Source organism: Salvia hispanica, chromosome 5 (assembly GCF_023119035.1).
Source record: "Salvia hispanica cultivar TCC Black 2014 chromosome 5, UniMelb_Shisp_WGS_1.0, whole genome shotgun sequence".
NCBI lineage: Eukaryota > Viridiplantae > Streptophyta > Magnoliopsida > Lamiales > Lamiaceae > Salvia > Salvia hispanica.
In genome coordinates this window covers 5,532,067-5,550,662 of record NC_062969.1, presented here as the reverse complement: position 1 = coordinate 5,550,662, position 18,596 = coordinate 5,532,067, and the positions used below count along the sequence as shown (strand labels likewise).

The 18,596-nt window shown below is 35.6% G+C and overlaps 1 protein-coding gene across 1 annotated transcript; it reads right to left on the bottom strand.

Annotated features, from left to right (window-relative positions):
* Nucleotides 1-3,861: 3,861 nt before the first annotated feature.
* Nucleotides 3,862-17,254, bottom strand: LOC125188281 (protein ENHANCED DISEASE RESISTANCE 2-like). Its single transcript, XM_048085054.1, has 22 exons — nucleotides 16,820-17,254; nucleotides 15,970-16,044; nucleotides 15,722-15,775; nucleotides 15,295-15,360; nucleotides 14,844-14,902; nucleotides 14,356-14,432; nucleotides 14,076-14,198; nucleotides 13,822-13,856; nucleotides 13,438-13,538; nucleotides 13,274-13,369; nucleotides 12,615-12,679; nucleotides 11,957-12,028; nucleotides 11,376-11,546; nucleotides 10,275-10,474; nucleotides 10,127-10,193; nucleotides 9,824-9,996; nucleotides 9,589-9,690; nucleotides 5,875-5,922; nucleotides 5,247-5,390; nucleotides 5,073-5,168; nucleotides 4,461-4,562; nucleotides 3,862-4,167 (listed from the first exon to the last, which is right to left on the bottom strand). The coding sequence occupies exons 1-22, from the start codon at nucleotides 17,108-17,110 to the stop codon at nucleotides 4,075-4,077; spliced, it is 2,310 nt and encodes a 769-aa protein (XP_047941011.1). The 5' UTR covers nucleotides 17,111-17,254; the 3' UTR covers nucleotides 3,862-4,074.
* Nucleotides 17,255-18,596: the final 1,342 nt, after the last annotated feature.

Sequence of the window (18,596 nt, the reverse complement as noted above, 5' to 3'; positions counted from 1 at the left end):
AATTTAAACCTCGATTTTGGTATAGTTTATCTTTTTAAAATCAATGTCGTTAAACTGTATTTAGTCAAATGGGCAAAGTACGAAGTTATTCAAAATGTCTAGTTACTACTTGTAAGTTTAGTGTTTAAGATGAATGTTGGATTTTTTTAAGATGTGGACATTTGCTTCTTTAATTCAAGTGCATTGTCACAATCAATATTTATGGACACTCGCTTTTCTTTCCGTTATAGTGTGTCGTCCTAAAAAATATGTGCGTTCATAAATTTATCAATGATATATACTCTATAATTACAATCCTATGCAATTTGGTCAAAAATAAAAAAATTCAAGCAATTTCTCTTCTTTTTCCCTATTTTGTTGTTGAATGTGCATGGCATAGTAAATTGGTGTGGGTTTGGCATGGAATACATTAAGACAAGTGTGTTCAGATTTCAGAAGCAATTCAAGAAAGCTTCTGCAAATATTTATTAGACAATAAATTTGTTCACAAGGTTTCCCGGTGGTACCCTCGTGAACTTGCATATTTGTTTCATTGTCCCCATCTTTATTTTTGAGATAGTTTTGTTTTTGGATTTTCGAATAATTCATGAAATTTCCATACTTTGAATTTTTGCAATGAAAAAATTGATGACCACTTTAGCCAGAAGCCTTGATATTAAATTAAGTCCCAACTCCCAACTAAATTTTCATTTTTAGAGAAACTCATTTGCGTCTTCTAAGGTTTTTTATGATTATAAAAAAGGACAGTTTAGAGAAGCTGCCAAAATCCCACGTTAATTCTGGGAAAACTCCATGAAAATCTCATACCTCAAAACATCTAGAAAATAATGGAGCTAGTAATGACAAAGTTTTCTTTTTAAAAGATGTCAGAGTTGTTGCATTAATCTAATCCCAAATCAGCACACCAGCTTTTTCAGCACAAATTTCTATAGCATTTCAACTAAATGCAGCTTTCCTAAAGTTGGTTATTAAATTTCTCAATATAGTAATCACGAGGAAAACTAGTTGTTAGTTAGCACTTAGCAAATCAATTCAATTTCAAATTAAATCACCATACATATCACAACAACTTTAAACTCATGCTAATCCGTTCACCAAAATTTATCTCACTTTGACCCGACACAAGTTTTAAAAAATGTAATGAAAAGTGAGTTAAAAAGTTAGTGGATTGTGTGTCCTACTTATATATTAGTTTTATAATAAAATGCGAATAGGAATGAGTGAGTGGAATATGAGGTCCACTACCAAAAATGGTAAAAGTGAAATGGACAAATTTTGAGGGACGAATGGAAATGAAAAAATTGGACAAATTTTGGTGGATGGATGTAGTAGTAGGACTTATTTTTATTTCTTCTTTTAAAATGTTTTTCGATTGCATTTGTCTGTTAGATGAAAATGAATAATTAAATTTATAGTACTAATTAAATCTTGAAAATCGTATAATTTAAATGTTTAAAATAACATTAATAGTGATAGTATTAACTTCAAATTAAAATACCTTGGATGAGCTATGACTAAATTTCTTGATGAGATGTTGCAGGAGATGGCCATGAAATTGTTATTCACGAACATAAGCGTGTCAATGTAGAACTTCTTCATGTCAATGTAGAACTTCTTCAAATTGAGTGGCTCTAACAAATTGTGATGGTTTAAAATTGTATTTATAGATGAAAAATGAATAAAAATCAAATTGTTAAATAAAATAAAAGCTTAAAAAATTGGGCGTTATAGTGTGATTCCATGCCCGGGTCGGACCATAGCTTGCACCCAATCTCCCACCTCCAAAACGGTCTAAGACGAAGTACATGGCCTCCACAAGGGGCAAATGCTCTACCTAAAAAAATTAATTTATACTTCTTTTAATAATTAAGTTTAGATTTTTTTATTTTTTTTAAATATCCTTATTTATGCTCCTTCTTAATTCATTAAAATGTCTTTATTATGTATATTTTTGCCTCACACATATAGAATTCCTGGCCCCGTTCTTGTCTAAGACCATGCCTCATCCTCACGTCCGCCTCCGCCAACGCATTGGGTTCGAACTGGACCGTAAATTCCAAGGTTCGGTTCCATTTAGTATGGGCAAGTGACGCTCTAATCGTGAAAGTCCAACCCCAATTCAAACCATACAATTAAGCTTACGAGACCAAGATTAATTTGAAATTTAAGAAATTAGCATGTGTTGGTATAATTTTAGCTCAAATATATCAAAATTTGGCTCCGTTACTCTGATTAATTTAAACTACCCTGAATACATATTTTAATTAAAATCCCCCATAAATGTTCGAGGCGAAGCTCGATTTAGCTCAAGCACCCCCAACAAGAAAATGATTTCTTAGACATATGAATCTAGTACTATTATTTTTAAAAAATCAGTTTCAGCGTAACTGTAGTAGAAATCTTAGATTAAAATTTAAAGTGCATGCATTCGGGATTTGTAAAATTGAAAACGAAATCCACTCTCAAATAAGGACTGATGACACGACTTTTAACGAACCAAAAGCATGAGGTAAGTGTCGTTTTTATTGACTGTCAAATGGGTAATACCATAAACATATTCGTTTTGATTAAATATCCTATAGATTAAATAGCTGTGATCATTGTGTTCCATTTCTTCATAAATTAGTAAGGTTAGAAACAAAAAACAACCCAACCCAACCCAATGCTACTATTTACGTTCATGTCGATAGAGAAAGGAACACAGAAACTGAATTCCTATGTTTCATCTTATTTTAGCAATAGTAGTCGTGCCATTATTATCCTGTTCGTGCATGGAACTGAATCAATTGATTTTTTATTTAATAAATCTAAAACAGTAAAATAAATACAAAATAAATAGTTAATGAAGTGTTTTTAAGAAAATATAACATTTTGAAAAGAAAAAAAAAACCTGACCACAGTGTGCTATAGAGTGCCGTTGAAGATAATGAGTTGCCAAATTGGAGACATAGGGGGGCAAATTGGTCTTTACGGATGCCGCTAATATAGGAAATTATGTAGTGGCACAGAAACAAATGAGACATATACTCAATCATGAAGCAAGAAAATCAACAGTCAATCATAGATTAATTTATAATCTTCCTTAATTACACACGTATGATAATGGTCATAATAGTACCCTTGCTAGTGGATGTAATGACGAGGGAAAAAGAGCTAAATAGTAGACAAATTAAATGCAATATTTAAATTCTTTAATGCAATTATTACCTGAAAATGTACTTTTTACTAGCTCCACTAACATATATTAAAATCAATAAACATATATAATTGAACAAATAGTCTATATAGATCAACCAAATTGGTCAAAAAGAACAGAAAAAGAAGATCGTTTGCGATGTAGCCAATTCATTTTGATTGGTATGATAATATTTATTAATGAAAACAATATTAATGGATTCATCCTGTTTATCTGGAAGAAAAAATGGTCCATAAAAATCCGAATTACATGATGATTCGAATATATGGAATATTTAAAATGTTAAGATTATTTGAATATTACTGGCTGATTGTTAAACATAGTAGTACTTGTTAAGAATAAAATCGGTGTCTTTGTAAGAGTGAATGGCAAGTACTATGAATCTCGATTCAATATTCCACCGCCTAAATAAAAATTAAAGAAAAATCATGCAAATCTAACCACACTCCAATTACCCATTCAAATTCAAAAGCAACCTCACTGTAATTCTTTATTAGTATCAAACAATACCCAATCACTTCTCTTTACAAATCATTGGCCCATCAAAGAAAATTTCTTTATGGACCACACCATTGTGAAGTCGACCTGCTGTGTGTGTGCACGCAAGCTGACTTGGCATACTATTATACTAGTAATGAATAAACCTTTGAAGAAGAACACCAAAATCAGCTTCAACTGCTTGTTTTAAAACATCACATTACCTTGTAAACAAAAAAAATGTGCACTATACACCAAATGTTTGAAATCAAAGTAGATAGAGATAGTGCTGTCTCATGAAAAAAATATGTAAACTTTGGACGTTGTCTCTATACATTCATAAGCAGACCTGCTGTAACAAATGAATCATGTCGGCAACAAAGATTGGTTTCATTAACCGGTCACTGATCTAAGTCGACAGCAGTATCAAGCTGTACACGGTTTAGCCTAACAGTTCCAAGAATGAATTCGGGCAGTTCTGCCTCTTCTTTTGCCTGGAATGATAGGGAAAACGTCACAATTAATATGCATGTTCAATAGAAAATCAATAACTGGGGATAATTGTGGAGAGATTATGCCAGTTATAAATAAAATCCTAATGTCTAAATTTATCAGACATAAGCTCTTCAATGTACAGAAGAAGAAAAAAACCATGGTGATAAGAGTTTAGAAGTTAGATTGCATTTCTCCGAAGAAACACATCTAACATTGTTATTGACTGAATTGCATATTAATTTAATAGAAATGATAAAGCATCAGGATCAGGTGAAGAAAATAATATACACACCTCGATAACTATGGCAAGATCAACGACAAGGCTTGTAACATATCCAAGAACGAGACTGATTACGCCCCTGGCTACAGACGATGAACCAATATCCACATCAATCTGCAGCAAAAAAGTATAAATTCATACTCCAATCCATGAGAGAGCCAAAGATCTCCACCAGCTTTATACTAAGGTGGCGTTCGGTTGCCATGACTAAGTATCATGAGACTATCCATCTAGGATTAAGTTGTGGGATTATTTTAGTTGGAGGGGGGAGGCTATGACTAATTATCATGACTATCCATCTAGGATTAAGTTGTAGAGTTTAATCTTATGAACCAAACATGATACATCTTTAATCATGAGATTTAATCTTGGCAACCGAACACCCCATAAGGGAAGTTAAAAAAGAATAAATGTGCATGCAACCATATGCTAGACTGACATCAGACAAATCAAAGTGGCAACGTCTATTTTCCAACAGGCATGCCATGTGTTTTACATTATTTTAAGCATTCATTCTCAATTAGGTACTCATTTGAGAACCCACACAGCAAACGTAAGCAGAGAAATCTACACAGAGATCCACACGCCAAACTGATTGCGGAACAATTAAAACTAGGATTTAACCTCGAGAAAGTTGTCTTGTCTAAGGTAATTGCACGTGACTGCTTTTCCAAGAATGCAAGCTTTGGTTCCGACAGCACGTTTTACCATCCAGTACCCCTGTGGTAAACAGCAATAAGAATTGTGAGCCTAGAGCTATAGAAGTTACCTACAGTTGAGAGACGAAAAGATTGCTACCTCAGTAATGCTTGGAATAAGTTTGAATCTTGAATCACGATACATGTCAGTGCCATCAATAAATTTTCCCAATAGTGAGCTCTTGATTACAGGCCTGTCTGCAGCATAATAGAGAACAAGACTATAGTTCGGTCTAGCAGGCACCTGATACAGTTAAAAACAGTTTATAAACTTCTCATTTGAAATGCTCTGAATTCAAATATTCCTAGAAAAAGGACAATAGAATAAAGTATAGTAAGTTAGACCATTATAAAGTTTCCTGGTCTGAAATGCTCTGGACTCGAATATTCCAAGAACAAAGAAGATATTTACGCTTTCTTCAACTCTAAAACACGTTGTTTCAGAGCTGATTATTTAATCAGGTAGTCAAACATAACTTCGTTTGATTTCCATCAAGTTAATCACTTCACATTTAAACTTTAAGCAAAAAATAGTCGCTCTCTTGGTAATTTGGCCCTTTTTAAATATGAATTCTTGTTTCTAGACGTTAAAACCAAAAGAGAGTAAAAACAAAACAGAAAGACTTCTTGAGAATATTAAGTATAACCTCCCAGATTGATATATAGAACATATCTAAAAAACTTATAACACTTTGAAAGGGGAGGCTACAGTAGCCACATAGACACACCTCAAGATTGATAATGAAGATGAATGGAAGCTTTTTCCCTGCCGCACTCTGCAATTAGAAATGACATTAGAAAAATTTATTTTTATTGTAAAAAAAGAAGAAAAATGTTATATTAAGGGACATAGAGCAATATTATGATCACTGGAAGAGCAAACCGATAGAAATGATAAGACTTCATGACATCAGAGCAAACAGAGAGAAGAATAACAATCCATGACATCAGAGCAAACGCAGAGAAACATAACACTTCATTAGACCAGTAACTTCCTGGCAAAGACTCCAATATTGGCACCGTGACATGGTAAGAGAGTACAGATACAACAAAAAAAAACCCCATAATAATGGACATCATGAACATGCATTATTCCTAAACCCTCTTTTTTTATGGGCAAATAAACATAAATTTTTTAAAGGCCGCGGCACGGTGGACCTGAACCCTCTTATTCTAGTTTGTCATAACACACTTACTTTTGTGAAAGTTATGTTTACTTTCATGCTATAACCTTTAAATACGTCTGACAGTGACGTTATTACACAAAACTTTATAGGTTTTCAACAGGGGGATTTAGAGAAAATTATTCAAATTGATGGAGAAATGGTCCACTTTTAGACGTCTTGAACGGGGGGTGGGGAACAGAAAATATATTTTACATTTTTAAATTCATGTGTTATAACTTATAGTAAGTAACTATTAAGATCCTACGTGCTTTGAGAATTTAATTGTGGCATGCTATGATACGGATAGTCTAGCCAAGTGGGTGCCAGCAGGATAGCTCCACAAATCTAGCTGATTGGTTAGTTTGTTCAAGCTAACTGATGGAGAAGATATGGGGAGAAGAAATAGGCAATCTTGTTAAGCTTGTTATTTTGATTTGTTTAGCTGCATTAATCGTCTATAAATATTAGATTATTAGGAGATAGAAATCATTTTGGAGAGATCAGTTTATTGGACGAGTTTTTCTCGTAGGCCTCCTTCGTGAGGATTAGGCCTCTGCGGAGGATTTCACTTTCCTGTTTTGCTATTCAGTTTCTTTCAATAAAGTCGAGCATTTCTAATTCCAACTTCTATTTTACTCTCTATGGTATTCTGTCCAGTAGTTAGTGTGAGAAATCTGTTTGACAGCCTTTACTCCTAACAATTGGTGCGGTGAACGATGGTGCCTCCGCGTACCACAGACACCCGTTTAGATGGTTTGGAGAAGGTTGTCGGCAATCTGGAGAAGAGGACGAAGACGTTGGCCATTGTGGTCAATGAATTGAAAATTCAATGCCTGAAAATGGACGAAAGTGTATCGGCGCTGGGGTCTCAACTCGAGAGGTTCAGGGCAGAAATGCGGGCTGCTTTCTTTTACGGGAATCCGAACAGCACTACTAGTTCGTTCCCTAAAGTTTCGTCTAACGGGCACGGCTCCAACATGAAAATTTCAGGTGGCACACCACCAATCACAATCCCCACATTCGACGGCTCCGATGCGATCGCGTGGCTCGCGCGGGCTGAACAGTACTTCCTGGTGTCTAAAATTCCACCGGAGAATCGCGTGAGTGTTGCCATGGAAGCCTTGGCAGGCCCTGCCGTACCATGGATCCAACTCCTTACGCGACGAATTCCCACTCTATCTTGGGACCGGTTTGTGCAGGAAATGATGAAATGTTTTGGTGATTCAGAAGCATGGAAACCCAAGAGCGTTGCTGTTCGCCAGGAGATACCAGCTATTACCCCGTCTGCAATCCACACTGATATCGACATTAAAGCGATCAATACAGTGCCCCTGCTCTTGGCAGTTCAACAGCCCATTCCACCTCCAGTTCTGGTGCCTCTACCATCTCCTACCTGTCCACCTCTACTAGCAACGGTGACAGCACCGTTGTTGTCCTCTAGTCCGCCTAAAACACTAAGGAGAATACTCTACACACCATCCAATAACCCCTACCTATACAGCAAACGTGCACACCTTTGGCAGCACAACAACCCATTCCACCTCCAGTTTTGGTGCCTCTACCATCTCCTCCTAGTCTATCTACACCAGCAACTACACCTACACTAGCACCAGTGACAGCACCGCTGTTGTCCACCTCCAACCCTTACATTCTGCAGTTTCAACCTCCATTCTCTTCCTTGCTGCGTTGTTTAGTTTCCGCTGCTAGCCACCAATCTATGCAGACGATGGTTTCCTTTCCGGGCTTCCCATATGCAGCAGTTGGCGCTCCTTTCTCCTATCTAGTCATGCTGCAATTCCTTCATATAGTGCGTCATCTTCAATGGTTTGATGCTCTGGCTACTAACGGGAAGCATGAGTTTGAACCTCCACCGAGAAAGTGTTGTGTTTCGATTTTGAGCTCAACCTTGAGGGCAAGGTTGTTTCGAGAGTGAGGCAGTTGATACGGATAGTCTAGCCAAGTGGGTGCCAGCAGGATAGCTCCACAAATCTAGCTGATTGGTTAGTTTGTTCAAGCTAACTGATGGAGAAGATATGGGGAGAAGAAATAGGCAATCTTGTTATTTTGATTTGTTTAGTTGCATTAATCGTCTATAAATATTAGATTCTTAGGAGATAGAAATCATCTTGGAGAGATCAGTTTATTGGACGAGTTTTTCTCGTAGGCCTCCTTCGTGAGGATTAGGCCTCTGCGGAGGATTTCACTACTTTCCTGTTTTGCTATTCAGTTTCTTTCAATAAAGTCGAGCATTTCTAATTCCAACTTCTATTTTACTCTCTACGGTATTCTGTACGGTATTCTGTCCAGTAGTTAGTGTGAGAAATCTGTTTGACAGCCTTTACTCCGCACCAATTGTTAGGAGTAAAGGCTGTCAAACAGATTTCTCACACTAACTACTGGACAGAATACCATAGAGAGTAAAATAGAAGTTGGAATTAGAAATGCTCGACTTTATTGAAAGAAACTGAATAGCAAAACAGGAAAGTGAAATCCTCCGCAGAGGCCTAATCCTCACGAAGGAGGCCTACGAGAAAAACTCATCCAATAAACTGATCTCTCCAAGATTTCTATCTCCTAAGAATCTAATATTTATAGACGATTAATGCAACTAAACAAATCAAAATAACAAGCTTAACAAGATTGCCTATTTCTTCTCCCCATATCTTCTCCATCAGTTAGCTTGAACAAACTAACCAATCAGCTAGATTTGTGGAGCTATCCTGCTGGCACCCACTTGGCTAGACTATCCGTATCATGCTATCTGTGTGACAGGTGAAGAAGTGCTCTCATTATTATTAATAGAATAATAGTAACACTTTTTTTGGACAGTTGAAGAATCAGAAAATCTATTTCCCGTAGAATGTTAACCTTTTTGGAACAGATGATTATATACCCTTCATCTGTCCCTCTCTCTCATAAGATTCTCACCAGGGTTGATTCAGAGGATTGTGTTTATCAGATCATGATACGCAAACCCCATAGTTTCAATACACAGCACTCATCTTTAGGACTAACAGCTTCTTCAATTGGGAAATAGCTGACTTGACACAAGATTCAGACAGACAACAAGATTTACTTGAAAGTGTTACATATAACTATGAATCGACACATTTTAAGGTTTTACATTTTTATCTGAAGTAGTGACAACTAAAGCTCCCAAGTTTATAATTCTAATTTCTAAGCACGGATTATGAACTGAGATACCCATAAGTAGAAGTATTCGGCAGTGAGTTTTTTATCAGTTGGAGTTTTGTGACATCATACACTAAGCATTACCTGGGCCAGGCTTTTAGGATGCAGTGCAACTTTTGAGGCACAATTTTCCACCTTGAACCAGTCAACTGCTACTAGCTTGAGAAGAGGTTCTCCCCCCTTCACCTAAAGGGCGTCAGGGCAACACAAAACATTTGAAAAATGAAACGGCCATAATTATTGAACGAGTATGGATCAAATAAAATAACCATGAAAAGGAAAACACTACTAGAAGCTGTCCTTGTAATAAGCTGTCTACCTTCATGCCATCTTTCAAGTATGTCTTCCCCCTGATCATGAATCCAGAACCATCAGGAGATGACCAGCAATTCTTGTCAAGTTCATCCTTCGCTCTCCTCATGGTCCCATGAAACTCATCTGAATCGAGATTAATCGGAGATACAAGTGTATTCAACACACTTGATTCTTGCCCTGTACCAGATGATAAAATTAATACTTTGCAGAATAGTGTGAATGACTAGTGCATAATAACCTATTAATGGTGGTAACATATTAAATAAAAAGTAGTAGATCGTCAATGAGATTTCGTGTAGAAAAACACCTGAAGCCCTTTTTGCTGATAGACCTGCTATGGCCCAGGATATGTTCCTCAGTTTAGTCTTCATGTCCTGACATAAAACAAAAAACAAAGAATTTGTGAAGTTTGTGAGAGCGACATCAAGTTTTTACTGCCATTGAACAAACTAAACCTTATTGACTTCTTTGTTGTCGTTCTCGTCGTCGTCGTCATCAGAGGATGAATCATCAGTTGCATCATAGAACTCATCCGCTCCTTCTGCATCCTCAAATTCACTGTTGGATCCAGAAAGATCAGATGATTTGGAATGAACTATTGTGGTGGAGAACACTGATGCAAGTGCTGGGTTTGCGCCAATATATTCCTTTAGACCTAAACAAATCATGATAACATCACAGAAAAAGGAATTACTTGACACCCAAATCACTTGAGGAGGAAAAGGAAAAAGAAACATGAATATGCATATTACGTGCTTAAAAAAAATAGCCTGCCACAGTTAAGTACAAGGCTCTATTCAGCAGTTTGGAGACCATTTGTACATTTTATGAAGACAAAAAGGCAAACTGTTAACTGTCATATAATGGAAGTTTACTAGATTAGAATTGCATTACAATCTATAAAAATCAAGTGAATAGCTGCTGAGCAGTGTTGCATCTGTCACTATCAGTCATGTCATACCCTAAGTGATGTAACATGAAGCACATAAAAGAAACATAACTTCTAAAGTAGATAAAAAAAATAAGAGTAATAATACCTAGCAGAAACAATGCTATAAAAAAACGATTCGGAAGCCTAAAAAAAGCTAACAACTAAGAATTCTTAAAAAGAGTAAATACATTAAAGTTCAAGTGAAAAGGTTCTATTATAATGATAATGCTATTTCTCATGAAAAATCTAGACAGGCCAATTTCTTATAATCTAATAAAATTCCATTGAAGGAAACTTCTCGATATAATGGCATGTGAATTTATGTTTACTTGTTTAGGATAACATCATAGAGCTAGAAGAAAAAAATTCAACTGATCAAAGTTTGCATAATTAAGGAAGATATAGTTTTTCCCTTAATAAGCATATAAAGAATAAAAAATAGACACTAAACTACGTCAATTGATTAATAAATTTAAACTTTGATAGTTAGATATCATGATTTTTTGTTTATGTACTATTCTGAATAAAAGGAATGCTTCATTAATGTTTAAGCACATTGTTTCTTGCACATTTGGAAAATAGATACTTCCCAGCTTTGTCGACTAGACTTCAAAGTATTACAAACCTGATACTTGACTTAGTAACGCATAAGGAACAGTCTTTTCAAACTTCGGACAGTGCTTATTCCTCCACTTGAACCAACCTTTGGGGTTTATTTCTAGTGTTTGTGTGATGAGACATCTTGCACCATTTGCTGAAGAAGATGTGCTTAAATCACTCATCTCCCATGTGGAAGCTACATGGAAAAAGGTTAGAGAAAAGAGTCAAGAATTATTTATGTTTTATAAACTTAAAATATAAAATACCGGTGAGTTACAAATACTCGACAAGCATTATGGCAAGAAGAACAATGAGAATGTACAAAATACATAAACTAATAATAGAATATGTAATTCATGTATGCTAAAACCAATGAGGATGAGCCAAGAAAGGATTTAGGCCCATTAATGTGCTTGTAAAGGCAGATTATAAGATGGTGAGAGTAAAATTGGATTTAAAAGTATAGAGTATCTCCTTAAGAGCAACTTTAATAAAAATTTTAATAGCATTTTTTTTTGGAAAAATGTACTGTAATTTGTACTTCAAGTTAACGTGGGAAATGCACATTCAAACAAAATGCTTCTGTTCAGCAGAAAATTTTCTTACGGTTAATTTTTGTGCGTTCGTAGCCGGATCTTGGAGGCCGATTCTTGTGTATAGAAGGAAACTGCAGGATTGCTGCACCAATAGATGTGCATCATATTGTCAATCACAAAACTGTCAGTTTTAGACCTCAATCTAGAAACTTGATCTGAATGTTTACCTTACTATTTGCATCAGGAAACAATTCATTTTATAGGCATCACAATCAGAAAATTACTAATCCACAATATTTTCACAGAACTATTAAATCTTAAACTACACAAACAGTAAAGCAGAAGAAAACACATATATAGTCTGTTTCAGCTATCTAGAATAAATGGACCGACGAAAAGCTCAAAGGGCTGGGCCACGAGTATTATATTTTCTGTTAAAATGATGTAACAGTGAGCTCTATACAAATACTGGTGAATTGCATGTGATCAAATAAGTTAAGGATGAACAATCTCACCACTCAAATGCCAAATCAAGAATATCACAATAATCAATTTGATATACTACTACATTATAATTTAGTAATTTTGACAAAATATTAAGTTATTAACTCTTTATCTTTGTATTTTGTCCAAGACACAAGATGGATTATTAATGTACAGACACATGAGAAACAGAATGAGTTAAACTTCTAAATATTGGCAAAGGGAAGCAGAATACAGATACTTACTGTATTTTCCATCTTGTCCGCGAAACCATTGCCTTGAAAAGACAAAGTCCCTCTTTGACTGCCACCTGCATATAGTAACATCTTTCAATTGGCAGGAAAAAAAATATAACCATAAGGAGCAAAGAGACAAATCCTTTTATCATTGCAGAATCGAACATCAATAGAAGAGAAAAGGAATGTAACTATTGAATAATGAGCCCAAGGACTATTGAATAATGAGCCCAAGGCTGTCACATGCACAAAATGCAACTATGAGATCAACTTACAAAAACCAGAACCTCAAAGATAATGTCAAGCCTATGGTCTGATTACTGACAAAGGTGCAGGTTGGTGCCAATTATAAAACCAAGAGAGTCGCGTTACAGTTTACAAAGAGATCATTTTAATTAGGAAAGATAGGTACATTTTAATTTTAATGAGTAAAAGTAGCCCTCCATCCCAACTCCCAATCCAATCTACTATGTCCCAAATAATAATTGAACAATACATGGGACTTGGGAGCTGCAAAAAATAGAAATCTTTGATAACTAACTTTACACTAACTTAAAATAGAAAGACTAAAACTTTAATTGTGCCATTGTTCATCTTCAAATCATTTAGCAGTTAGCACCAGAAGAGAAAATGATAAACCATGAATCTGATTAACTAGAATCACTCACCAAGTTAGATAACGTGGATCGAAAGTCCCATACACAACATCATAGTGTCCATTTATAGAATCAATCAACTCCAAGTCACCAGTCAAAGCATCCCACCTGTGAAAGAACCATCAAATTGAATTTAATTGGAAAAGCAGGCACAAAACAAAATCTGACACACTTACTCGTATCTCCTTTGTCGATCAGTATTTAACACAATTTCAAACACGGTATCAGCACTCGCATCTACAACACCAACCGCTTTGACCAGTACCCCTTTACCATTCTATAAAACAATGCATTGAGAAATTACAATACATAATCATAACTTTTCCATCAAACTTCAACCAAACAATTTTTATTGCTGGATTCAAACAACGCACATCACAGGACAGAGAGAAGTGGCAAATAAAGACCACACAATATCACGAATCATTTTCGACATCAACATTATTCTCCTTTTTGGCTTTCAAGCAAAAAAATTTGTTTATAATTGAGAGAAAACACATTTTATAATTTTTTTTCCCAATAGTGAAAGCAGGTAATAGGTTTTTCAATTACTGAATTACCGTGGAGCTGGCGACATCTTCAAATATTCTCACACCTGAAACCAAAAGTAGTGTTACAATAGTGGCTAAACTATGGTATTTTTGTAAATATAAAATACATGCAAAATTAGAATCCTATCAGAGCCTGTGGCCTGCTGTCATTAACTAAGATGGTCATCTTTGTTCATGAGTTGGATGGTTTCCAGAAGTCAAGTTCAAAATTATATCACCTACAGGGGTACAAAAAAAGAACTCCAACCAAGTTGTAAATGTACCATTGACTGTGCGGACACACCTCCATTCATGTGCTTCAACAGCATCGCCACCATCTGCATCATAATATGTCTCCAAACTATTCCCAGATAAGCTTGAGGCTTTGCGCACAAGCATTTCTGGCCCTGTGAAAAAGAGATTGAAGAAGTTTTTGTAGCAATAAGCAAATTAATAATAAAATACATATTTATATAGATACACACAAAACACAGATCTCCAACAATAATATAAGCAAATAAAAAAATCTCAGCAGTTACTGTGCATAACAGAGAGCAACCTCACCTTGTCCAATCCTTATTAGCTTTTTCAATCCATGAGCATAATGCCGCACTCTAGGCCGATGACCCTCCAGGTCAATCCTTATAAAAAAATAAAGAAAATAATGCTCAGAGTTTGTAGGAGCACTGCCAACTCTAAATGTAAAGAGAAGTTATTACACATTCAAAGTCACAGAGCAAAATGGTCCCAACTATGATAGAGATAAAGTAACCATTCTAAATTAACAAAGCAAAATGGCAAAAACACATGTAAAATAGCATATTCTGTGAGAAATTGTGGAATTACTGAAAGAACAAAGAGTAATGGCGAGCAAATGTACAAATTTCAATTTCTATGCCTCCACCTTGGGAAGGAGCTAATATGATATGCTACAGAATATGATACTCGTAACTCATTATACAAATGACATGCAACATTTACACAAGAAAAAAGCAAATTGGGAACATTTTATCACTGAAGTAAAATTATATAAATACGAGATATACACATACTCATCCTCCATACTCAGCTTGTTTCTCACACTAGCACCTCTTGATAACTCGTATTCTACCTACAATTCAAAATAGTGTGAGCCATTGGAGCAGTGAAAGATAGAAATATAAGCCAGTTCTGTTTTTTGTTATAAACTTATCTGAGGTCAAGCTTAAATGATATCATCAATAATGTCTGTTACTTAATGAAAGGGAAAGAAGCATAAATTACTCAGCGGAGTAGATGGCCGAGTGAATGTGAATAAACCAAAGGAAAAACTTAAACAACAGAACATTATACACACTTCCAGCCAAATACAAAGAACATAAGGTTCTTATCTGAACAAATGTAACCATAAAGTACTAAGCCAATCTGGTTATCAATGGCAAATGAAGAAAAGAAAATTCTAAACATATTTTATTTGGAAAAAAACAAATAATAAATGCCATATTTTGTCACTTTCTCTTATACCACTTGTTTAGCGTGATCAAATGCTTCCATCCATTTTCGGGCATCACCAGCTGTAGTACAAGCAATCTGCAACAAAAAAGAATCAACTTGGGTAACTTCAATCATAACAAAATGTCATATCAAACAGAGGAAAAGCCAGAACAACTTTTGGCTAAATAAGGAGACATTGTTTAGGTTTTTATAAAAATGCATTTATTATATTCAGAGATGAATTTAAAAGAGATACAGAAACTATAGTTTCACACAGTTGTTAAGTGCATTGTTAACTGAGAGTAATAGATAAGGTTAGTTACCCTGACTTGAATATACGATTAGAAATCAAGATAGCATTACATGATCACATCAAAAGCGAACGCAAGTGAAACTACAGACAAGGCTTAACCACTCAGCTTATCAGAAGATCACATATAATGATTTTATCACTTACCTCACCCTTTTTTTCTTCGTCCAAACGATTGTAGAACCTTAGCGCATACATATCCTACAAAATGAGCAAAAAAAATTCAGAGAGAAACCAAACTTTTATCATTGTTAAGCAATATAAGTTACGAGTAACTTGAACAATACGCTAATACAAGGATAATAAAATACGAGGACACAAAACAGTCAAAATATAAAAATCTGAGAATTATAATTTAAATGTAAGAAGATTGAAGGAAAACTGCAGAGCCTTACAATATTGTTCACCTTCCGTCGACCCAATTCCTCTACCATAAGTGTGTGTCCTATGACACCCCTTCGAATAGGTTTCTGCCACAATTGTATGAGCATAGTTATTGGATATCAAATGACCTTGCTTTCAGAAATTAATTTCATCTATACCAGATAAGTTCTAGGTGAATCATCAGAGACATGATGCATACATAGTAATAAGTAGTACTCCATTTAATGAATTATCAACACAAGAATATGGAAGGAGTTCCTCCTTCGTAGATTCAGTTTTGGAGAAGGTCCACCTAGATCAACGTGGGATAAGAAAACATGTGGCTCCAATCCAAACATGAGGGTAGACTAACTCAAGTTGGTTCTCTTTTGTGAATCCATCTTTTGGGAACAACGAGCATCTTCATTCCCCCCTCCCCAAGCTAACCAATGCTAAGAAGTGCATGAAAGATTTACGAGTGCCAATTTTAGCACACTTAATCAAAGAGGATTTCACACTCCGACGCGCCTCTCTTTTTCTTTAGACAATTTAGTAACTCAATTGAAAAAACTAGAAACCAAAAAGCATAGCCGAACAGAAAATAATACTACTATTGATCAAAACGTGTAAAAAACAGTAACCAATTGATGCATGAGTCCAAGATCAGTATTGACAACAGACACCCAGCGTAACCATCAAGCCAATCATTACTAGAAAGATGAGAAGAAGGAAGGCTACCCCACAGTCCAATCTAAGAATATGAAACTGAATTAAGAAAACGTAATGATCATCCATACTATCATATTCACAGCTCAGAATAAAACATAAATTTCAATAAAACGCCTCACGGAAACTGAAACGCGGAGAGAGAGAGGAACATACAGTGCCGGGATTGTCATGAGGATCGCGTTTGTACATCTCCAAATACTTGCCGCGTATTTTGAGAAAGCGGAAGTGGCAATACTCGCGCCCAATTTTATTCACACCGAGATGAAAAACCCAGCCGGAATACTCAAACCTGTCGCCGCTGCCGGAGCTGTGGCTTCTGATAGTGGTGTCGTAGCCGTTCTGCTTCACGGAATTTTTCGCCGGCGGCGAATTCTCCTCGGAGACGGACTCCGACGCCACAGTAGCGTCGCCTCCGACCTTGTTGAGTGCGGGGCTGGAAGCCATTGCCGAGAATCGAGATCCGCAGGAGTCGTAGCTGCGAAGACTGGAGAGAGAGAGAGAGAGAGAGAGAGAGAGAGAGAGGGACAATGACAATGGAGCAGCCTGCAGAATTGAAATTGCCGAAGTGGTTTAACGAATTAATAAATGTCAAGGAAAATATGGTATATGTAATTTTAAGTCAAGATTTGGAGTCCAAGATATAGTTTCACGCAAATTTAGTTAATCCTGTGGATTTGTCGATACTGAAAAAATCTTAATCACGCGTAATCGTCAATAAATGAAATATTAACTAATGTCTCAAAATTAAGTCATATAAGTAACTTTTTTTAAAACAAGATTAATGTGTATCTCGTTTCTTTTATATCCAAATAATCAAACTAAATAAAATTGAAATTGAGAGAAATCAAAATCGATTACGATATACTACACTCAATTGGATCTTCGGAACCTGCTTTGGTAATCCATCTAATAAATAAGAGAAATATGATTTAGCTATGGTAATCCAACCATATGTAATTTTTATATAATTCAAATTATTATTCAATTATTAGTTAATAAACTCAAATTCAGTACTAATCTGTGAAATAAGCAGTAGTATCAAACATGGGAATAAGCCCACAAAAACATCCACTTTCTTGTCTCTTTCATTTCATGCCATCAAACACGTCCTTAACGCGTACAATTTTTAATTATATACAACTCCACTATTACTGCCGTTATGAATATGTCGACGTGGCGTCCTCAACTTGACAGCTATAAAAGCATACACTCGTTTATAGATTTTGAATAAAAGAATAAGTAAAACATAATACTATGACTCTGCGAAAGAATAAAAAGGATGAGAGATATTATTTGGACGTTAATATCAACTTAGAAAAGTGTCTTATTATTTCATGGTGATGATGTTGGTGACTGACCTTTTATCTGTATGGGCAGATAATCAGAGATGATTAATTAAACTTTATTTGATAAATGTTATTCGAGGCATGTATGTTTGTTTAATTAAGGGAATTTATATTTTGATTTGTTAAGGCTTAGATCATCCACGTTAAGAATAGGCGTCAGCCACTCTCTCTCCATGCCACGTCAGCAGCATTAAAAATCCACCTGTCACGTCATCATTTACTCAAATAGGCCAGCTATAGGCCAGCCGCAATAAAAATAATTCAAAACAACTACATTTACGGAATTAAATTTACGAGACATATACGGGAAAATTCATTAATTGCATTAAAAAAATACATTCATTTAAAAAAATAAATTACATAATAAAGAAAAAAAAACTATCGACGTGCAGTCTTCCGTGCCCACAACTCTTCAATTATATTCTTTTGGAGTTAAATATGAGCATCCACTTGGCGCATGTCGGCATATTCCTGGAGGCGGCCGACTTGATCGTGAGGTACCCCACGTCGTACGCTAGGGGTGACCGTTCCGTGGCTTGGACCGGCTTCATCGTCATTGGCCCAACTAGTCGGTTGTACGCCTT

What these genes read in the sequence shown, in the direction of transcription:
- LOC125188281 (XM_048085054.1), bottom strand. Translation starts at nt 17,110, where the DNA reads ATGGCTTCCAGCCCCGCACTCAACAAGGTCGGAGGCGACGCTACTGTG. An exon ending in TTGATCACGCTAAACAAGTG is followed by an intron (nt 14,903 to 15,294) that starts GTATAAGAGAAA and finishes TTTGAATTGTAG; the next exon opens with GTAGAATACGAGTTATCAAG. An exon ending in ATCAGCAAAAAGGGCTTCAG is followed by an intron (nt 9,997 to 10,126) that starts GTGTTTTTCTAC and finishes CATCTGGTACAG; the next exon opens with GGCAAGAATCAAGTGTGTTG.